The sequence below is a fragment of the Sitophilus oryzae genome, unplaced genomic scaffold (genome assembly GCF_002938485.1).
Source record: "Sitophilus oryzae breed Bouriz unplaced genomic scaffold, Soryzae_2.0 scaffold_690_pilon_pilon, whole genome shotgun sequence".
Taxonomy (NCBI): domain Eukaryota; kingdom Metazoa; phylum Arthropoda; class Insecta; order Coleoptera; family Curculionidae; genus Sitophilus; species Sitophilus oryzae.
Genome location: NW_022147296.1, coordinates 2,148,613 through 2,166,880, shown reverse-complemented (window position 1 = coordinate 2,166,880; position 18,268 = coordinate 2,148,613). Strand labels below are relative to the sequence as shown.

Here is an 18,268-nt window from a genome sequence, read left to right as displayed (position 1 = left end):
AACAACTAAATGTTCGGACAAACAAAAATATATTAAAAAAATTTATTTTTAACTGAATTATTTACATTTAAGAAATACATTAAAAATATATTAAAATCTAACATTTCTAATGAGTATTTAAATAGTTTAGTTTCTATAAACATTAAATAAACTGTAGGCCAATAAATAAACAAAAAGATTGCACAATATCGTGACAACTAAATGTTCGGACACTTTAAAAAATAACTGTTCTAATATGGCGTTACATCGGCATGAACTTTTGCAACCACTGCAAGCCTGTTTGGCATTGTTTTTATTAATGATTGACATACGCCAGAGTAGAAATTTTGCCATAATTCACTTAATATCATCGTCAAATGGGCAACGGTTTCTTGGGGATTGTGGCTCAATTTTTGTTTTGTTTTATGCCACATGTCTCGATAACATAAGGGTCCGGACTGTGTGAAGGCCATGAGGGGACCTTGATGTTCATGTCCCTAAACCATTTTTTAGTACTTTTAGCTGTATGGCATGCCCCGCCATCCTGTTGAAATATAAAATTATTGTCCTGGTCTTTACCAGAACAATTGGTTGCAAGGACCTTTGTGCTTTCCACTTGACAAAAGAATACTTTTCAAAATTTTTTGATTTTTTGACGCATCAATTATGCCTTCTACCACCTCATACTTTTCTGGGCCTCTTTTGGACATACTCCTTCAAATCATAATGCCTTTAGGAAATTTCACTGTCCTTCTGAGGCAATCTTTATCAAATAGATACTCTAGCGGTGTTAATTATATCGATATTAAGGTGGCTCATGTGCATATGTAATCCGTGCACTTGCCATTTGCGATTGGAATTATTAGCGTCGGATTGGGAAATAATTAAATATTTTACCTTAATGTCATTTTTGTAGTTTGTGACATCAGAAGTTCCAATCCGACGCTGATAATTCTAATCGCAAATTGCAAATTCAAGGATTACATCTGCACGCATGCAAGATCTTTATGAAAGAGGGACAGCGGAATTTCCTAAAGACATTATGCTTTTAGAGTTTATGTCCACAATGGGTCTAGGAAGGTATGAGGTGGTAGAAAGGCAAAAACTAATGTGTCAAAATATCAAGAAATTTTGAAAAACAGTTTTGTGCCAAGTGCGAGAGACCTTTACCAGGATATGAATTTTATATTTCAACAGGATGGCGGGGCATGCCATATGGCTAAAACTACTAAAAAATGGTTTAGGAACATGAACCTCAAGGTCCCCTCATGTCCTTCGCACAGTCCGGACCTTAATGTTATTGAGACATGTGGCATAAAACAAAATAAAAATTGTGCCACGATCCTCAAGAAACCGTTGCCCATTTGACGATGATATTAAGTGAATTATGGCAAAATTTTTACTCTGGCGTATGTTAATCATTAATAAAAACAATGCCAAACAGACATGCAGTGGTTGCAAAAGTTCATGCCTACTTAACCAACGCAACTAACCTTGACACTTGTAAAATGTCAAGGTTAGTTTTTATAAAAACATATATAAATTAATAAAAACCAACCAATCCCACCAAATAACGAACTAACCAATGAATTAACACCCTCCAAATAACCACGCTAACCAACCCGCCAAATAACTAAACCAATCCAATCAAAAAGAGTGAAACCAATCCAATCAAAAAGAGTGAAACCAATACAATAAGATCACACTCGTATAACTTTTTTGTAAACACCGCAGTGTTAATCTAACGGATACCAATTTGCTGACCAAATACTTCTGATTTTGATACCAAAACTGACAGGTAAAATGTTATAGTAGACAGGGTTTTACCTTCTAGCGTCGAGGTAACCTCGTACACTGCGGGCGGGAACACGGTTTTAGAATTGACACTTCTGACGTAAACGGTGACGTTGTACAGGGTGTACGGTTTCAAATTGTAGAACGTGTAGTCCTCCTCTTGCGTCCAACTGGCGTTTTTCCACTCGTTCGTTCCCAGCTCGTTGATAGAGGGCATGAACTCGATAGGATCGGGTGTATTTCTGATATTCCAGAAAATTCCTAAAGCGGTGGAGTTCGTCCTTCTTCTACCGGTCACGATTCTTTTAACCTGTTAATAGACATACAGTTTCAAAAAATGCTATTGTTATGAATAATATAGTGTATAAATAATATATACTTTTAAGTGAAAATTTCTATAAAAGGATGTTATGCAGCACAAACTAGAAATGACATATTCTTATCTTATTAAATGTATTAAAAAGAGATAAAAGTTGGGTTTATCGATACATTTCTTCTATGCAATATTGCCGAATTCTGCATCAAAATTTCAAACCATTAGGCGTTTACGAAAAATATTGCATCTAGGGTTGAAGCTTTATTTTTCACAATTAGTTACTGATTTTACTACGGCTTAGATATATTTAGCTACGACTTTTTTACTACGGCTTGAGGTTATATTTAGCTTAGATATATTATCTTCATTTCATTACTATATTATATGAGTTTTTATTAGTTTATTTTTTCTACACACATTTTCCTACACGCGTAAAAACCGACAACACTGTATGGCGCTTTTTATTTTGACTCTCTGTCTGTCAATCAGTCATTTATATTTATATAAATGTGTCTCTGTCGCATGTATTAAAATACAGACCACGGAAATAAAGTGACCAGGGCTAGTATAAGAAGTGACTCAGTTTTTGAATTCTTATTGTGAGATTTTTCTGTATCTCTGTATCGTAGTTTTTAGTGGTTTATGCGTAATCTATTACGTTATTATTAAATAACCCTCTCTCTTACTTGATAAACTTTGGTTCTCTTGGAGCAGTCTTTTTCATCGTAGAGGTCGCGACAGTCGTTGTTGCCGTCGCACATGAGCGCCAAGGGATAGCAACTGCCCCCGTCGCAGGGGAAGTACCCCAGATTGCAGCTAGGAGTAGCTGGTTCGTTGGGAACGTACTGCTCCAAACAGGAAAGCTCATCGGATTTGTCGGGGCAGTCAGGTTTGCCATCGCATACTTCGGACATCTGAAATGGAAATTCGAAAAATATATGTAAAGTCCATCATCTTTAAGTCTAGAGTCGAACTTGTAGAACATAGATAAATAACAAGTTTATATTGAAAAGTACCCATAAGGACAATGTAAATACTATTTGGCGCTATTCTGGCAACGGTCGCGACCCAAAGCTTTTTATAATTTCGGAGCGGTTTGGCTTTTTCCGGAATTATGTCACAAGAAACTTTATTTTATATGAGGACATGTATGAAATACCTATGAAACATTGGAAACCGACGTTATGCCACGATCCACGATTTTTGCTGTTCACAGCACAGTTTTTAAAGTTTGTAATGCCGCTTTTTTACAATTATCACGAGTTTGAGTAAATAAAATTTAAATTAAACTCACAAGATAGCAATAGTTACTTTGAAAATGGACGCTTTAAACACTTTTCGGAATGTTTTCAATGAGGGTGGTTTAAATTTTCAAAGATTTTATAATTTTTAAAGATTCTGACTTTGACAAGAGAAATTTTTTTCTGTTTTTGTTTGCGGCTGTTGTTAGCAACCGCTACAGCAGCGCCAGATCGCGTAAAACGGTCGCGACCCAAAACAATTATATATTTTGACAAGCATTCCAATCGACACTTACCGCTATACAGCTGCCGTCGTCTCTACACCTGAACTGACCCGGTTCGGAACAGTTGTTCTTGGTGCCTTCGCAGTGTTGTTCATCTTCTCCGCCTGGACAGTCAAAACTACCATCGCAAAGCCAAGCATTCAATATACACTGACCCGTCCAGCATTGGAATTGGTTGTTTTTGCATAAGTATGGTCTAAAACGATTAACAGAGAATACTTTTTTAAAATATGTTTAAATTTCACGTAAAAAATCATTTTTAAGTTTTGAAATTTTACTTACTTTGCTGTTGTAGAGGGTTGGAGTACTGGTGGTAAAGGAACGGGTTTGGTACATCCTTCCTCATCGCTGCCGTCTCCACAGTCATCCACGTCGTCACATTTCCACCAGAAGGGTATACAGCGCTGATTGCGACAACGGAACATCCATTCTTGACAAGTACCATTCTAAAAAGTCATAATTTATATAGAAATATGTTGAGTCGTATAGGTGTCAGTCAGCTATAGTAGTAAAGGTCTATGAAGAGTCCCCCTGGTAGTTTCTGTTTGTGATACGCTTGAGACACCGAGCGTTTAGGTCTTACCTTGGAATAAAATCCGTCGTTTGATGGTTTGGGAGGTTCGGGTTTGGGCAAGTTATCGGTACAGTTCATTTCGTCCTTGCCATCTGGACAATCTTTATCTCCATCGCAGACCCACGTGCTAAAGATGCACCGGTTGTTGGGCGGACCGCACGAGAACTGGTTCTCCGTGCACGTGTTATTCGAACAGTTGAATTCGTCAGAACCATCGCTACAACAGAATTTCTTGGATAAATATACAGGCTGTCCTATCCCTTCCAAAAAGTCTAATAAATTATTGGATTCTGAACCCTCCATATAGCTCTATGTCAGTGGTCAAACAATAGTATATTGTTTTATTAGGAGTAAAAATTACACTTTTTGCGGTGAGGCTGTACCTTTGATTGGCACAAAATGTGGAGGCAAAAAAGTCATTTTGCAGTCGAACATTGTTCTTTTTAGAACTTCTTTTAGTGCAAAGTGTACAAAATAGCTTAATAGCCGTAGCAAAAAACTCATCGCAACCTTATTAGAATATTTCGAACGGGAAAGTGGTAATAATGGCCCTTTATGTCTCTTAAGTGCTGTTAAGGAGGTGAGTTTTGTTGATGTAAGTTTATATATTTATAATTAATTTTTTTTCTCCTAAAATATTTTGATTAAAAGAAAATATATAAAAGTGGTATATATATGTTATGATCTATATTTTTCTACTCTTTTATAGGGATGTGCGATTCTGTAAACGAATCGATTTTTTTGGATCGATCTAGATCAAATAATCGCGAATCGATACAAGAAAAATCGCAAGCTAAAAAATCGATCTTTGTGACAACCAATCTATTTTTTAATTCAATTGTTGACTCTGATTTTCCATTTTCGCAATAAATTATAAAATATATTTCTATTTTTTATGACTTTTTTATACACAAAGACACAAATTATAAAACAAAATACAGTATAATTCTGAATAATACAACAGCAAGCAAATTGTCTTTAGATAACAGTGTAACGTAAAACTTTAAAACCTAAAAAACAAACCAAAATAAAATGGCTTCTGTTGAGTGTAGATTAATTTCTTGTTATTACGTAATTAATTATATCTTTTGAAATTGAGGAAAAAATTCGGGTTGCATAACGAATCGATCTCGATCTAAAAGAATCGATTCTAGATTAATCGAATCAAAAAATTGGCAATCGCATGTCAAAACATCGATTTTCCGAAGAATCGATTTAAATCGAACATCCCTACTCTCTTAATGATAGATAAACGTCTCAATAAAACACTTACCGGCAATCCGATTCGTTGTCGCATTTCCACGTGCTGGGAATGCAGGTGACCGCGCCGCTCTTGCACTGGAACTCGTCCTCGCCCTTGCAGGTGGTGGGTTGGGCCGGATCGCAGTTGCGCTCGTCCGAATTATCCCTGCAATCGTTTTCGCCGTCGCAGCGCCAGTTCTTCGAGATGCAGCGGCCGTTCTCGCACGCGAACTGGGACTCGGTGCAGTTCTGCCGGGGGCAGTTCAGCTCGTCGGACCCGTCGTTGCAGTCCACGTCATAGTCGCATCTGTCAAACAAATAACTAACACGGTTAAAACACGGCCCAAAACGTATATAATCTGTACAGCTATTTAAGGAAGCCGTCCCTGATGAATACGTCGACACTTTTTTAGCATTAAAATATGTTGAACTTAGAGTAATTTTTACCCACAAAATTTCATTCGAATCGCTAAAAGAACTCGGAAGAAAATTATAATAAATCTGTAGCTCACAAAGAACAGAAAGTCTACAAAGAACAGAATAGAAACAAATCAGAATCGGACCTATGTTAATATTAATAAAATAACTCTTATTTTTACGAGAGGAATCTCCTCACAAAAGATGGCACGTTCTTTTATAACACCCTGTATATTATTGTACTGAGCGTATTTACTGTATTCTTCGTACACACGAAAATCGGCACCCCAAACCAGACCTTGCCAACCTTTGTTGAGTACATTATAAACGCATTGTACTCTTCTTACATATGGAAATCTCGACCCAAGACTAACCTTTGCCAGACCTTAGTATGATCTAGGAAAAGAATCCACAAAATTCGGAAATACTCACCTCCAATAGTGCGGCAAACACTTGCCGTCCCCGCACACGTGGAAACTAGGCGGGCACGTTTGCGAGCCGCACCTCGCTTCGTCCGAGTAGTCGCCGCAGTCGTCCTCACCGTCGCAGCGCCAGCCTTTGGGCACGCACAGCCCGTTGCCACAGGCGAAGTGGTCGGCGCTGCACGAGCTGCCCACGGAGGGACAGGTGCCGTTGGCCAGGGCCGCCGCGCCGCCCGGGCACAGGCACCCTTCCTTGTCGGCGATCATGCCGTCGGGACAGAGGCAGGCGTGCCGGTTCTTGGGCAGGCCGGCGCAGATGTAGGGGCAGGAGGCGTTGGCGCAGGCGTTCTTACCTAGGGAGAAAAACAATAAGTAGCTGACGCACAGTCTTAATATCCAGTTCTACGTTATATATGCTATACGGTAATCGCAAAACATTTTCCGATGCACATCATCAATCATATCGCCATTGACACTAAAATCTATAAACCTTACTAAATGAAATTTTGGCACAAATGTTTAAATATGTTGTATAATTTAAGATACCGAGCAGCTCTTCATTTTACTTCATAGAGCAAATGATTGTAACAGATATTTTATTTAGATTAAAGCTGCAAAAATTAGTTTAAACAGAATTTTATTATCGCTTTGTTGGTCACATTGCGCCGTGTTCAGCAACATTGTCATTTATTATTTAACAATAATTATCCTAATCGCAGTCATTATTTTGTCTAATATTGTGTTGTTGTTGAATCTTTGTGAGCAATTCTCGTTTTTTTGCCTATTTTTTAGTTTTTTTCTTAAACATTGTACTTTTAAGCACAAACAGTTCTTTTAAGAACTAAATTTTCGAGTTTTTGTATTGCATTTCTTGAAGTTTGAGTGTTGAAAATATGCCAAAAACAGTTGAAGCCAAAAGTTTGTAGCTTCCCTGATAAACTATTTTGAACGAGAACATGACAATAAAGGTCCTTTATTACCCTTAACTGCAGTCAGAGAAGTTTTTATTGATAAGCACATTATACCACTTCCAAGTTAGATTTTATTAAATTCTGTGATTATTAGTTTGTGCAATAATAGCACCCTCTTACTTGTTACCACTTATGGCGTTGTAAGATGTACATCAATAAATAAATAAATAACTCATAATAACGCTTAGAACAATCTTCATAATGGACTAGTTTTTATCAATATGTAATAAGTAAAATAAGCTATAAAACAAATAGATCAATTAATTACTAAAATATTAGTTATTAAATTAAAAATAAAACGTAAACATCTTTAAAAAATGATATAATAATTATATCGTTTGTCAATTTTAAATTAAGATTCATCTCATAAATCCATCACAATTTGGCAGCGCTGCCGCCATCGCTTGTCACTCAAGTTGATCACGTTTTGATTCTTGCAAAAGACGGTATTTCTATGACGTTGCTTCAATCTCTAATGCATTAATATAAAATTAGTAATAGACGCAATCTTAATTAAAATTAGTTGTTTCATTGAATGGTGGTATTGATACCACCATTCAGGAAATGAACAAATACATAGATAATACTATTAAAGTTCAAAGATTGTAAATAATTACTAACCAAACTGAATTCCATGACCATACACTTTCAGATCCATCAAGCCCGCCAAGTCTTTCACTACCACGTCTACGCCTTTGTAGATGTCCTTGTCGCTACTGTAGATGGCGTTCTTTTTCCAGTCGTCCCAGTACAGCACGCTCTTGAACACCGCCACTGCGAAAGGGTGGGACACTACGTCAGCGTCGTGCACCACTCTTTGGAATCCATCTCCATGTAGATCCGAGCTGCCTATGTAGTCTTTCCTCGCGTCCACCCAGTAGATCCTAAATAAAAATTTTAAAAAAATAAATTTTAATTTATTTAATTATTAAATAAATTAATTAATTGTTAAATTAATTAATTGTTAAATCATTTTTAAGTTAATTATTAAGTTAATTAATTATTAAATTAATCATTAAGCTAATTAATTATTGAATTAATTAATTAGTAAGCTAATTAATTAGAGAATTAATTATTTATTGATAATTAATTTAGTAACTAACATTAATTTTTTTTAACAGTTCTTTTTTCTTACCTGTTAGCCATGTAATCCACAGTTATTCCATTGGGCCATTCAACTTTATCTTTTCCACACAACGTCATGTTGTTAGTCCCATCTAGATTAGCTCTGTTTATCGAAGGATTCTCGGCGGACCAATCAGTCCAAAACATATAACCCGCTTGAGGGTGAAGGGCGATACCTCTAGGCTTCTTAAGAATACTTCCGTCCAAGATAGTCTTCCTCATTCTACCACTATGGTTGATATCGGTCCTTATCAGCTCTATTTTAGCTCTGGTGCCATCCACGAAGTACAGAGTCTTGGATATCCAGTCGTAGGCCATGCCTTCGATGGACGCTAGGTCGTGGGAGACTAGAGTTTCGAGTTTACTGCCGTTCGAGAAGCACTGACGGTTGATGGTGTCGAGATTGATGTCGGCCCAGTAAACGCAGTTGTTCTCCATGTCGAAGTCTATGGCGATCACGTTTTTCAGGTTTTTGATTGGTAAAGGTTCCATCACGCCTGTTACTAGATTATACCTGGAAAGAAATTATACAGAAGGCTCCAATGAAACAGATTGAAAACTTTTGATTTATTTAAAGTTTCATTTCTCTAGATGAACCTTAAACACACTTACAGCACGCATGTCATAAATTGACATGCAGTGTCAAATAATATATATTATTTAATAACACAAAAGCAGATATGTTACTAAAAAACTTAGTATTGAACGTGTGGAAAAAATATCTACCGACTTACCTAGAAATGACCTCTCTTTGAGCGAATAGAAGGAAATCGTCTGCTTCTTTGAAGGGACAGGGCACGACATCGGGCAAATAATGTCGTTCGAAGCCGTCGACGCATTTATCCCCCGAAATCTTCCTGTAACCTTTGGTTCTGGTGTAAAATCCTCCGGGAACGCAGTCAGCAGGAGGTTTGTAGGGATCGTAAGACTGCAGCTTCTTATCGACGATACACCTAAAGATAGGGATGTGCGTTTTCAAAAAATATCGATATTTGTAGAAATATCGATACGTTTTTGAAAATTATATCGATACATTTACCCATCCTTACCTTGGAATCTTCTCGGCCACTTTACTAAAGCCATAATCGCACTCGAAATCGAGGACATCACAATCGCAAGGCTTCTTCGACACCATCCTGACAAAGTCTTTACCGTTAAGACAGTTTGTATGACGTACCTTTCTCTGATACACCGTCTGTTCCCCAAGAATACACGGGATGTAACTACGATTCTCTTCAGTCTGACTTGGCGACCACATTTTATAGTCATCAGCTTTGCACACTGACTTAAAAACGTTGGCAAAATCGACTTTCACTATGATCCATTTGTGTTCTTGAGGCAGCGATCCGAACATGGTAAACACTGTCGTATTTTCGCCTGGCTGCGTCATAAGTCCGTATAATTTGATCTCTTCGTCGTGAAATATCGTGTGGTTCCACGTTTCACCTTCGTCGATCGAATACAGGATGTGCCTGGTCGAAAAAATACTTTTGAAATACCTCACAGCGGAAATTACACCTCCGTGATCGCCCATATTGAAGAAATACAACTCTCTAAGTATCTGTCTCCATGTTAAGCCCGCATCAACACTAATATACACTCCGTAATGCCCTTTGAGGTTGTTTCCAAGCACGCCGGTAGCTATAATGACACCTGGAGCCGACTCGCTTGACAGGATACTGACAGATCTGCTTTCGGGATAAAGCTGACTGAATTTCTGGCTTAAATGTAATGAACAGCCTCTTGAAGGTAGGCAACTAGTGCTTTGGCCTTCTACGTCAACTGCGGGGGGTTGTATCGGTCGCCAGGTGGCGCCACTATCAAAAGTTATGACAGAACCGAGGTGTTGGGGGCCTAGGTTGTTGTTATCAATGCGCGAGACTACTCTCGAGGCTATGTAGATGCCTGCGAGACCTTCGACTTTGTAGATGTCGACAAATGGGTCCTCGGATATGTGACTAAAAGAGGAAAATAAAACCTTTATATAACCTTATACTAAGGGCTGGCAAAGGTTAGTCTTGGGTCGAGATTTCCATATGTAAGAAGAGTACAATGCGTTTATAATGTACTGAACAAAGAGAGAACAGTAAACACGTTGCCAAACATATGAAATAAACCGAGAAACTGTGCACATTGCTAAGAGACGTGGAAGGGGATATAGCAGATTTGTCGCAGTTAACAGGTCGACCCAATCAGTACCTCTGTCAGTACTTAAAGTTCTAGGGAGAGGTGTACATCATGCGTTCAGCTTCACGATTTAATTACGTCTCGTGATACTTTATTTGTTTATTTATTAACGAGTCGTTGTAATTTTCCCTATAACTTGAAAAATTTTAAGTGCAAGCTAGAAACACTTGCATTTTTGGTAAAAATAAGTGAAACTGAGTTGGTGTTCGACAGTGGTCGCGCTATTAGAACTCTGAATTCAAAAATCGATATCTCGAAATCTATTAGAAATAATTGATTGTAGTTTTTCAAAAACTTTCTTAATATTTCTGCTGTATTTTCTTCGTAGACAGTATGTGAAAATCTTTATCAATAAAAAAATTACACGATTGCTGAAAATTGCTATGCTGATGTTTTCTCGTTATAAAAAAATGACACCTTAACGATATCCTCATAATTCCATTTCAGATGCTTAGAAAGATGTCTAATGATTTTATCTAGTTATCTTTTCAAAAAAAGTCTTTTAAAAATAAGCGGTTTGCGATCGTTATTTTACTTTACTTGATAGGGAAAGGCGTACCGGCAACGCCGCAACAGCACACCGTCGCATTTCTCTCACTCCGACTTAATAAGATCCCTATGCGATTTACTTCAACACATGTAAATACCGACCCAAAAGTAACAGTTGCCAGCACGGTATAAAAAATACTGAGAAAAATACTTAGTATAATTATAAATATTTTAAAATTGAACAGACCATAGGTACTTACTGAAGCCATGTCCCTTGCCAAGTGCTATTTGGGAAGAACGCAAAAATATCATCCAGGGAAAGAGTGAAGTATATTTTACCATTTTTGCCATTGAGATTGTCAGAGACATAGAGATTCGAGCTGTTTTCCGCGTGACTTGCAGCTACCAAGGCCCTGTTGTTGTTTACGTCAGCTACAAAGAAGTTTCTCATGTTCAGAGACGTGTCGAAGACGCAAGGCAACTGTCTGCCTAGCTTGTAAGAGAGGTATAGCTCCAAGTCGCCCTTTAAAGAAAAAGTGATCAATGACGACTATAGTGATCTCTTCATAATATATGAAACAAATGTTTTCTAACGGAAGATTAGAAAGAGGACAGATTAAAAAAATTTCTGTATACTATATGTGCGCATATTAGAAACTTCTTACTAACAGCTATTAAATTGGAGGATTTGAAGAACATGTTTGAAAAAGGGACATATAATGCCGTTTTAATATAAACGTTATTTTCAATTTATTTCTGGTAATCTGTACAGGGTGGGTCAAATTCGACGCTTTTAAATGGAAACACCCTTTTCTATAGAAGACAAAAACTAATATCGGTGTCTGGAGCTCAATTTTTGTCAAAAACATGATGGTGAAAATCGCATATCTGTTACCGTTTCGGAGTTACGGGGTGTTTTTCAAAAATATGCATTTTTAACAAATAGCTGTAACTTTTTTGCTATGGAAAATTTTGTATTTTTATGAAAACATTTCCAAAGCATCTTTTTACGTAGAATTTAATGGTGTAAGTATAATTTTTTTAAAATTAATAATTTGATTTTTTATATGGGACACCCTGTATATTTTTAGTTTATTGAAAAGAATTTAAAATTACCTTTCCAAAAATATAACACACTTGATATTTTGCTCGATTCCTCTTTGAGATATAGAGTATATAAAAATTCGCCCGCTTTAAATAAGTAGGCTTTAAACGGAACCGGCTGTATTGCAAAAAAATTCTAACTGTGAGCATCAGTTAAAACGAAAATAATATTTGCTACGAGAGATGCAGAATTTTATAACAATTTAAAATATATTTAACCAACATCAACACATTTAAACTATATCTAATAACAATAAAAATAAATAGCAAACCAAGACATGAGATTTTGCTACAAGTGTTAGACATATCGACCGTCTTCTATTATGGAAAGACGGGGTAGTTTTTGAACATTTCTCGCGGAATTCATTAACTCAGTGGGGGTGAAAGATACCCTCAAATAACTGCTAAGTATTTCTAATTCTTGTCTAGATTATACAGAAGAATAAGGAACCTTCATAGGATTAGATCCATGAGCACTAAGTCAGCCGGCGTCGACGGCCAACGGCTGGGATCTTGGTTAGCTATTCAATTATTCTTGAAATTGGCTGCAAAAATTTGCTGATAACTTCAGCGTTCCGAGGCGGTGTGTCGTCTTGCTGGAAAAATATGTTTTCGAGTTCCATTAAGGGCAATATCATCAATAAGGGGTCCAAAGCCTACTAGTTAAAAGTGGCGAACTTTTAAAAATTCTGTATTTATATATTATATTATGATTATAACAAAATATCAAGTGTGCTATATTTTTGGAAAGGCAATTTTAAATTCTTTTCAGTTAATTAAAAATATAGAGGGTGTCCCAAATAAAAAATCAATTTTTCTGTTGATAACTCTTAAATTATTAATTTAAACAAAATTATACTCAAACCATTAAATTCTACGTAAAAAGGTGCTTTGGAAATGTTTTCATAGAAATACAAAATTTTCCATAGCAAAAAAGTTACAGTGATTTGTTGAAAATGCTCATTTTTGAAAAACACCCCGTAACTCCGAAACGGTAACTGATATTGATGTGCGGTTTTCACCATCATGTTTTTGATCAAAATTGAGCTCCAGACACCGATATTAGTTTTCGTCTAGCTCCTATAGAAAAGGGTGTTTCCATTTAAAAGCGTCGAATTTGACCCACCCTGTACATTTTCTGTTTCATCAATAGCCTGCAAATTTTGTGGAATACCGCCCAAAATACACACATTTATGCAAATGCCTAATAATGTTAACGTTTAAATTTATTTAAGAAGAGAAAAAAATTTAAACCCAACCAACAATTTTGTTGAATTATACCTTTGAATAAGAAGACTAAGGAAGGAGCATAATGCTATCCATGTATTCATGCATGGTGGGCGGAAAAAGCACTCTAGGGTGGGGATCCTTGACAGTTCTGTTTGACGATTCATTTAACACATTTGAATTTGATTTGAAATTTTGTGGATTTGTCAGTCTTTACGGAGCTTATTTTATGTTATTTATTATTTATTCTACTACTGATAGTTGTATAAAGGTCCTAAATCTAGATGGAAATTGTGGCAGAACTTAAATTAACAGTGACACTATCGCGATTTATCGAAAAAGACTCTAAAATAGTTGGTTGTGTAGCGTGCGGTAGATCTCGGCAAAAATCGAGTGGAATAATGGAACAACTTTTAGTAAGTGACTCTATAATATACATACGTGTAGTAAACCGATCATTTATGAAATTCACTTAAATTAACTAAATTATATATTTTTCTTGCATTTTAGCTTTTATTTATTACTTGTCAAAGATTAGATGTCAAAGAATTTAAATACGTTAATTTGACTTACCTGCTTCAGTAGCGTATCGGATGTTTGTGTTAATAAATACTTATTATAACTTATCTATTTTTATTAGAATTATATATTTTTATAACAATTTTAATAACTACCAACATTTATTCACAACGTAAAATAAAACAACAAATTATTGAGTCTACCCCACGTCTACCCTACATCATAGTTTTACATTTTTTAAATAAAATTAGAACGACACTGATAAACCGGAATTTAAGTCGGCCATATTTGAGGCCCATCGCGGTGTACCTAAGATTTTTGATATGCTCCTTCCTTAGTCTTCTTATTCAAAGAATTATACGAATATCCTCGTTGATTATTGGTTGGAAATAAATATGACGATATTCTCCAATGAAAATGCGAGTTACTTTACTCTAACTATTCTAATTCTGAGTTATCAAATGAGCTAAATGCTTTACCTAGACCGTTATTCAGAAGCTACAAACCTATCGATAAAAATATGCATAAAAATTTGCTTTCTAGCACACAACTAGAAGATATTGGCACCCAGGCACAGTATCAAGTTTATTATAATGCTTTTCTTAACTTTAAATCAAATGTTTTTTGGTGTTTGCGCGATCGTTACCGCTTTTTTTCTCACTAGCTCGTGTGTCAAAGCATGGTCAAGGTCATGTCGTGTTTTACGGCTTTTAATTATTATTGAGTTTCACTTCAATAATATCATAAAATATCTATCGGAGTTCTAATTTATTTTTCATATAAAAAGAGTTCATTTTTATTAAAAAGTTTGTAAGACTTGTATGAGAATAATATGCTATAAATATTGATTTATAAGTAAAAACCTATTAGAAAAAATCAGTGAGAACAAATGGGTATTTGATTTTTAATATTAAATTACAAAAATATTTATATATCATCTTTCCTAACAATAAATCCTAAGAATAAATCACATCATCACGTGCTTACTCAGAGATTATTACTCATAACCGAGATATATAAAATATCAATAATATATGTAAACATCTTTTTGATAGTCAAATTTAGTTCAAAAGCAAAGAGACGTACTGTGAAATTTAATTTTGAAGAAAGAAAGATATAAAAATACACTGAAAAAAACGACGTCCCAGTGATCTTTGAAACGACAATCACTGAAATTTTTTTATACATAAATCTGTTTTCGATAAACTATTTTTACTAAATAAATTGATAGAAAATATCATGGATTGTTATTTCGCAGGTTACTATGATGCTTTAACTTTTCTCGACAGTGTGTTATACGAAATTTTATTTTAAGTGGAATTTAAAAATCGGGGAAGTACACAGGATAATTCAAATAAATAATTTTAATGGTCAGATAATTCCAGGAATACTGAGTATCTTCAAAAACATCACGGGCTTAGGTCAGATAATGTTACTCATTAACTGAAATCAATATAAAAAAGTATAGACATCGTGGGTATTTGTATTTTATTTTATTTTCAGGTTTATGACAAAGAGTTTTTTACTATTCATCTTTATTCTTATTATTTTTAATTATTGCAATAAAACAACAGAAAAATGTTTTTTTCCTTGTCGACATAACTAAAATAAAAAAGCTAGTACGTCAGGCTAATCAGATAAAACCCGTGAAAAAATGTTGCTATTTATAGAATGTCAACAAAACGATCGCGCTTGGCGAGTTCAAAGTTTCAATGTGTCGGTGTTGGTGTTGGGGTGGATATTTTTATTTATTCCATTGTCGTCTCTAGAGAACGGATTGCAAACAATTTTACAATTAATTGTGAACAATGAAACAACAGTAAACATATTTAGCTCGCGCTTATATACATATTCAAGCTATAAAAATACACGTACATACATGTTCAAATATAAATTCGCAGAAGTTAATTTAGCATACTTTTAATAATGTTTGACTTAAATTAAATACGCATTCAATACTGAAGAACTCAATAACAGTTTTTATATTTTAACAGTTTTTATATACAGGGTGGTCCGAACTGTATTCCGGAAACTTCGGCAGCATATTCTGCAGATAAAAATAAGTAAAAAAGTTCGTATAAGTGTATGTCCTAAAATACTTAGTTTCGGAGATACAGGGTGTAGAAGTTTCATATTTATTACGATTTTTTCCTAATAAATTCCGAAGTAATGTCAATATTTAGATCAAAATTGGTGTCTGGGAATTTTTTGAGATGAGAAATTTGATTTTGATGCCAGTATGACTGCTATTTGTAGGGGGTGCCACATACATGTGTTTTAACTGTTTTGAAGAGTAATAACATTTCGTCCGTACCTTTATAAAACTACTGGGTAAAAAATATACATTTCCGTAATTTTTTATGCAAAATAGGTAAAAATCGCTACGAGTAACCATTCTCAAGATATTTAGAATGGAAATAGTCAATACATGTCATTATTGACAAAAAATAAACATGTCGGGTAGATTGTTATTTGACTGAAATATAAATTTGGGATTGGAACTTTTTATTTTTTTAAATTAATCATAAATTTTCCTTCGAAAAAATGATAATAAAACAGTTTCTGTTGAACTTTTGCCACAAAATCATTTAAAAATTTATGATTTCAGTCTAATAACTATTTAGTCAACATGTTTAATGGATGTAAATGACGACAGATATTGTTAATTTCGATTCCAAATATCTCGAGAACCATTACTCGTAGCGATTTTTACCAAGAGACCTTTTCTACGTAAAAAACGTTGTAAATGTATATTTTTTTACTCAGTAGTTTTATACAGGTACGGACGAAAAGTTATTACTCTTCAAACCAGTTAAAAAATACATATGTAGGTGGCGCCCTCTACAAGTAGGAGTGATATTGACATCAAAATCAAATTTCTCATGTTAAAAAACTCTCGGACACCCATTTTCATCGAAATATTGACGTTACTTCAGAAATTATACGAAAAAATCGGAAAAAAAATTCTACACCCTGTATCTCCGAAACTAAGCATTTTAGGACATACATTTATATGAACTTTTATACTTATTTTTATCGACAGAATATGCTGCCGAAGTTTCCGGAATACAGTTCGGACCACCCTGTATTTTAATAGGAAGTATTTACTTACCTTTGTGTTTTTTCTCGTGGTGAAGATATAGTCGTTCTTGAGAAAGAAATCTTGAACGTTTGCGGCATAAATTCGACTCCTGCGACCCCGAAACAGATCGTTCGAGTACAAAATGGTCGTAGACTGTCCCGGTTCCATTCTCTGAACCAACAGATTGTGACTGTCGCCATCCTTGATCCAATAACAAGCCTTGACGTACTCGTGCACCCTTCGAAACGTTTTGCCGGAATCCTCGGTTATCCAGAGCTAGAATTCATTATTTTATACATTTAGATTTCTATGCGCTGGTATTTCTAAAAAATCCCTAAATTTGGGGAAATTTTCACCATTTTGGCAACGTTGCTTGGCCATTTTGTGTTTGATACGACACAAAGTTGGAATTTTCTAATATAAAAAAAACGAAAATTCCTTAATGTGGGGAAAATTTCTTGGCAACACCGTAACATTTCAGTCTATTGTTGATTGAAAAAATAAAAAGATGCGCAACCTTATGCGCGATTTCGCGGCACAAAATATATCCGAAATGTAGCGGGCGTCACCGGTACATCTCCAAGATTTAGTTTAGCTCTGCGCCTATAGTGGTTTACACTTTACAGCGCAGCGGATAAAGAAAAGAATGTGTGGTCGCCGCAGACAGTGTTGCCAGAACTACGGATTAATCCGTAGATTTATGGATTTTCGGTACACTACGTTAATAATACGGAATTGCTATCATTAAACAATTTAATATTGTATGATTAAACAAAGAACCGCGTCAGAGTTGGCTTGGAAATGAAGATCGCTGTTATTTCATATATAAAATATTATGGTAAATATCAATAGCCGTCATTTCCAAGCCAACTAAACGACTTTTTTCGACCATACGAAATATTATTCAGTACCTATAAAAGAATTTTTTTGTTGTTAATTCTATATTTAACTTAATTGTATGTTTTTACCTTGTTCTCTGTATCGTTCCTGTCCAAAATTACGAAAGTTGTCTTGCTGAGTTCATGAAACGACAATTCACTTGGAGTGAAATTCAGTGCTATTCTGTTGAAATCCTTTCCATGATTTGTGGTAACGTACAGCATATTATGTCTTATGTCAGTAAACACAAACTAAAAAACAGCTATTAATATAATTATACAAATTATAATAGATGGCATGTTTATAAAATTAATAAACACTATATATTATACAGGGTGTTAAATAAGTGCACCTATTTTGAATCCAGAAACCAGCCTGTGATTTTTTTTGGTATTTTTTTACATTTTCCTAGAAAT

At 35.2% G+C, this 18,268-nt stretch overlaps 1 protein-coding gene across 1 annotated transcript in view; it reads right to left on the bottom strand.

Moving 5' to 3' along the window:
- The window catches only part of LOC115888220 (sortilin-related receptor-like), a 33,271-nt gene that overhangs the window by 8,615 nt on the left and 6,388 nt on the right, over positions 1-18,268 (bottom strand). Inside the window, exons 3-16 of the mRNA XM_030907852.1 lie at positions 17,942-18,103; positions 17,004-17,249; positions 11,302-11,564; positions 9,415-10,323; positions 9,100-9,318; positions 8,376-8,879; positions 7,862-8,124; positions 6,280-6,622; positions 5,462-5,737; positions 4,198-4,405; positions 3,897-4,060; positions 3,627-3,810; positions 2,776-3,003; positions 1,807-2,083 (exon numbers count right to left, since the gene is read on the bottom strand). Of these exons, the coding sequence (XP_030763712.1) occupies positions 1,807-2,083; positions 2,776-3,003; positions 3,627-3,810; positions 3,897-4,060; positions 4,198-4,405; positions 5,462-5,737; positions 6,280-6,622; positions 7,862-8,124; positions 8,376-8,879; positions 9,100-9,318; positions 9,415-10,323; positions 11,302-11,564; positions 17,004-17,249; positions 17,942-18,103 (4,246 nt within the window). The remainder of the gene's footprint in view (positions 1-1,806; positions 2,084-2,775; positions 3,004-3,626; positions 3,811-3,896; positions 4,061-4,197; positions 4,406-5,461; positions 5,738-6,279; positions 6,623-7,861; positions 8,125-8,375; positions 8,880-9,099; positions 9,319-9,414; positions 10,324-11,301; positions 11,565-17,003; positions 17,250-17,941; positions 18,104-18,268) is intronic.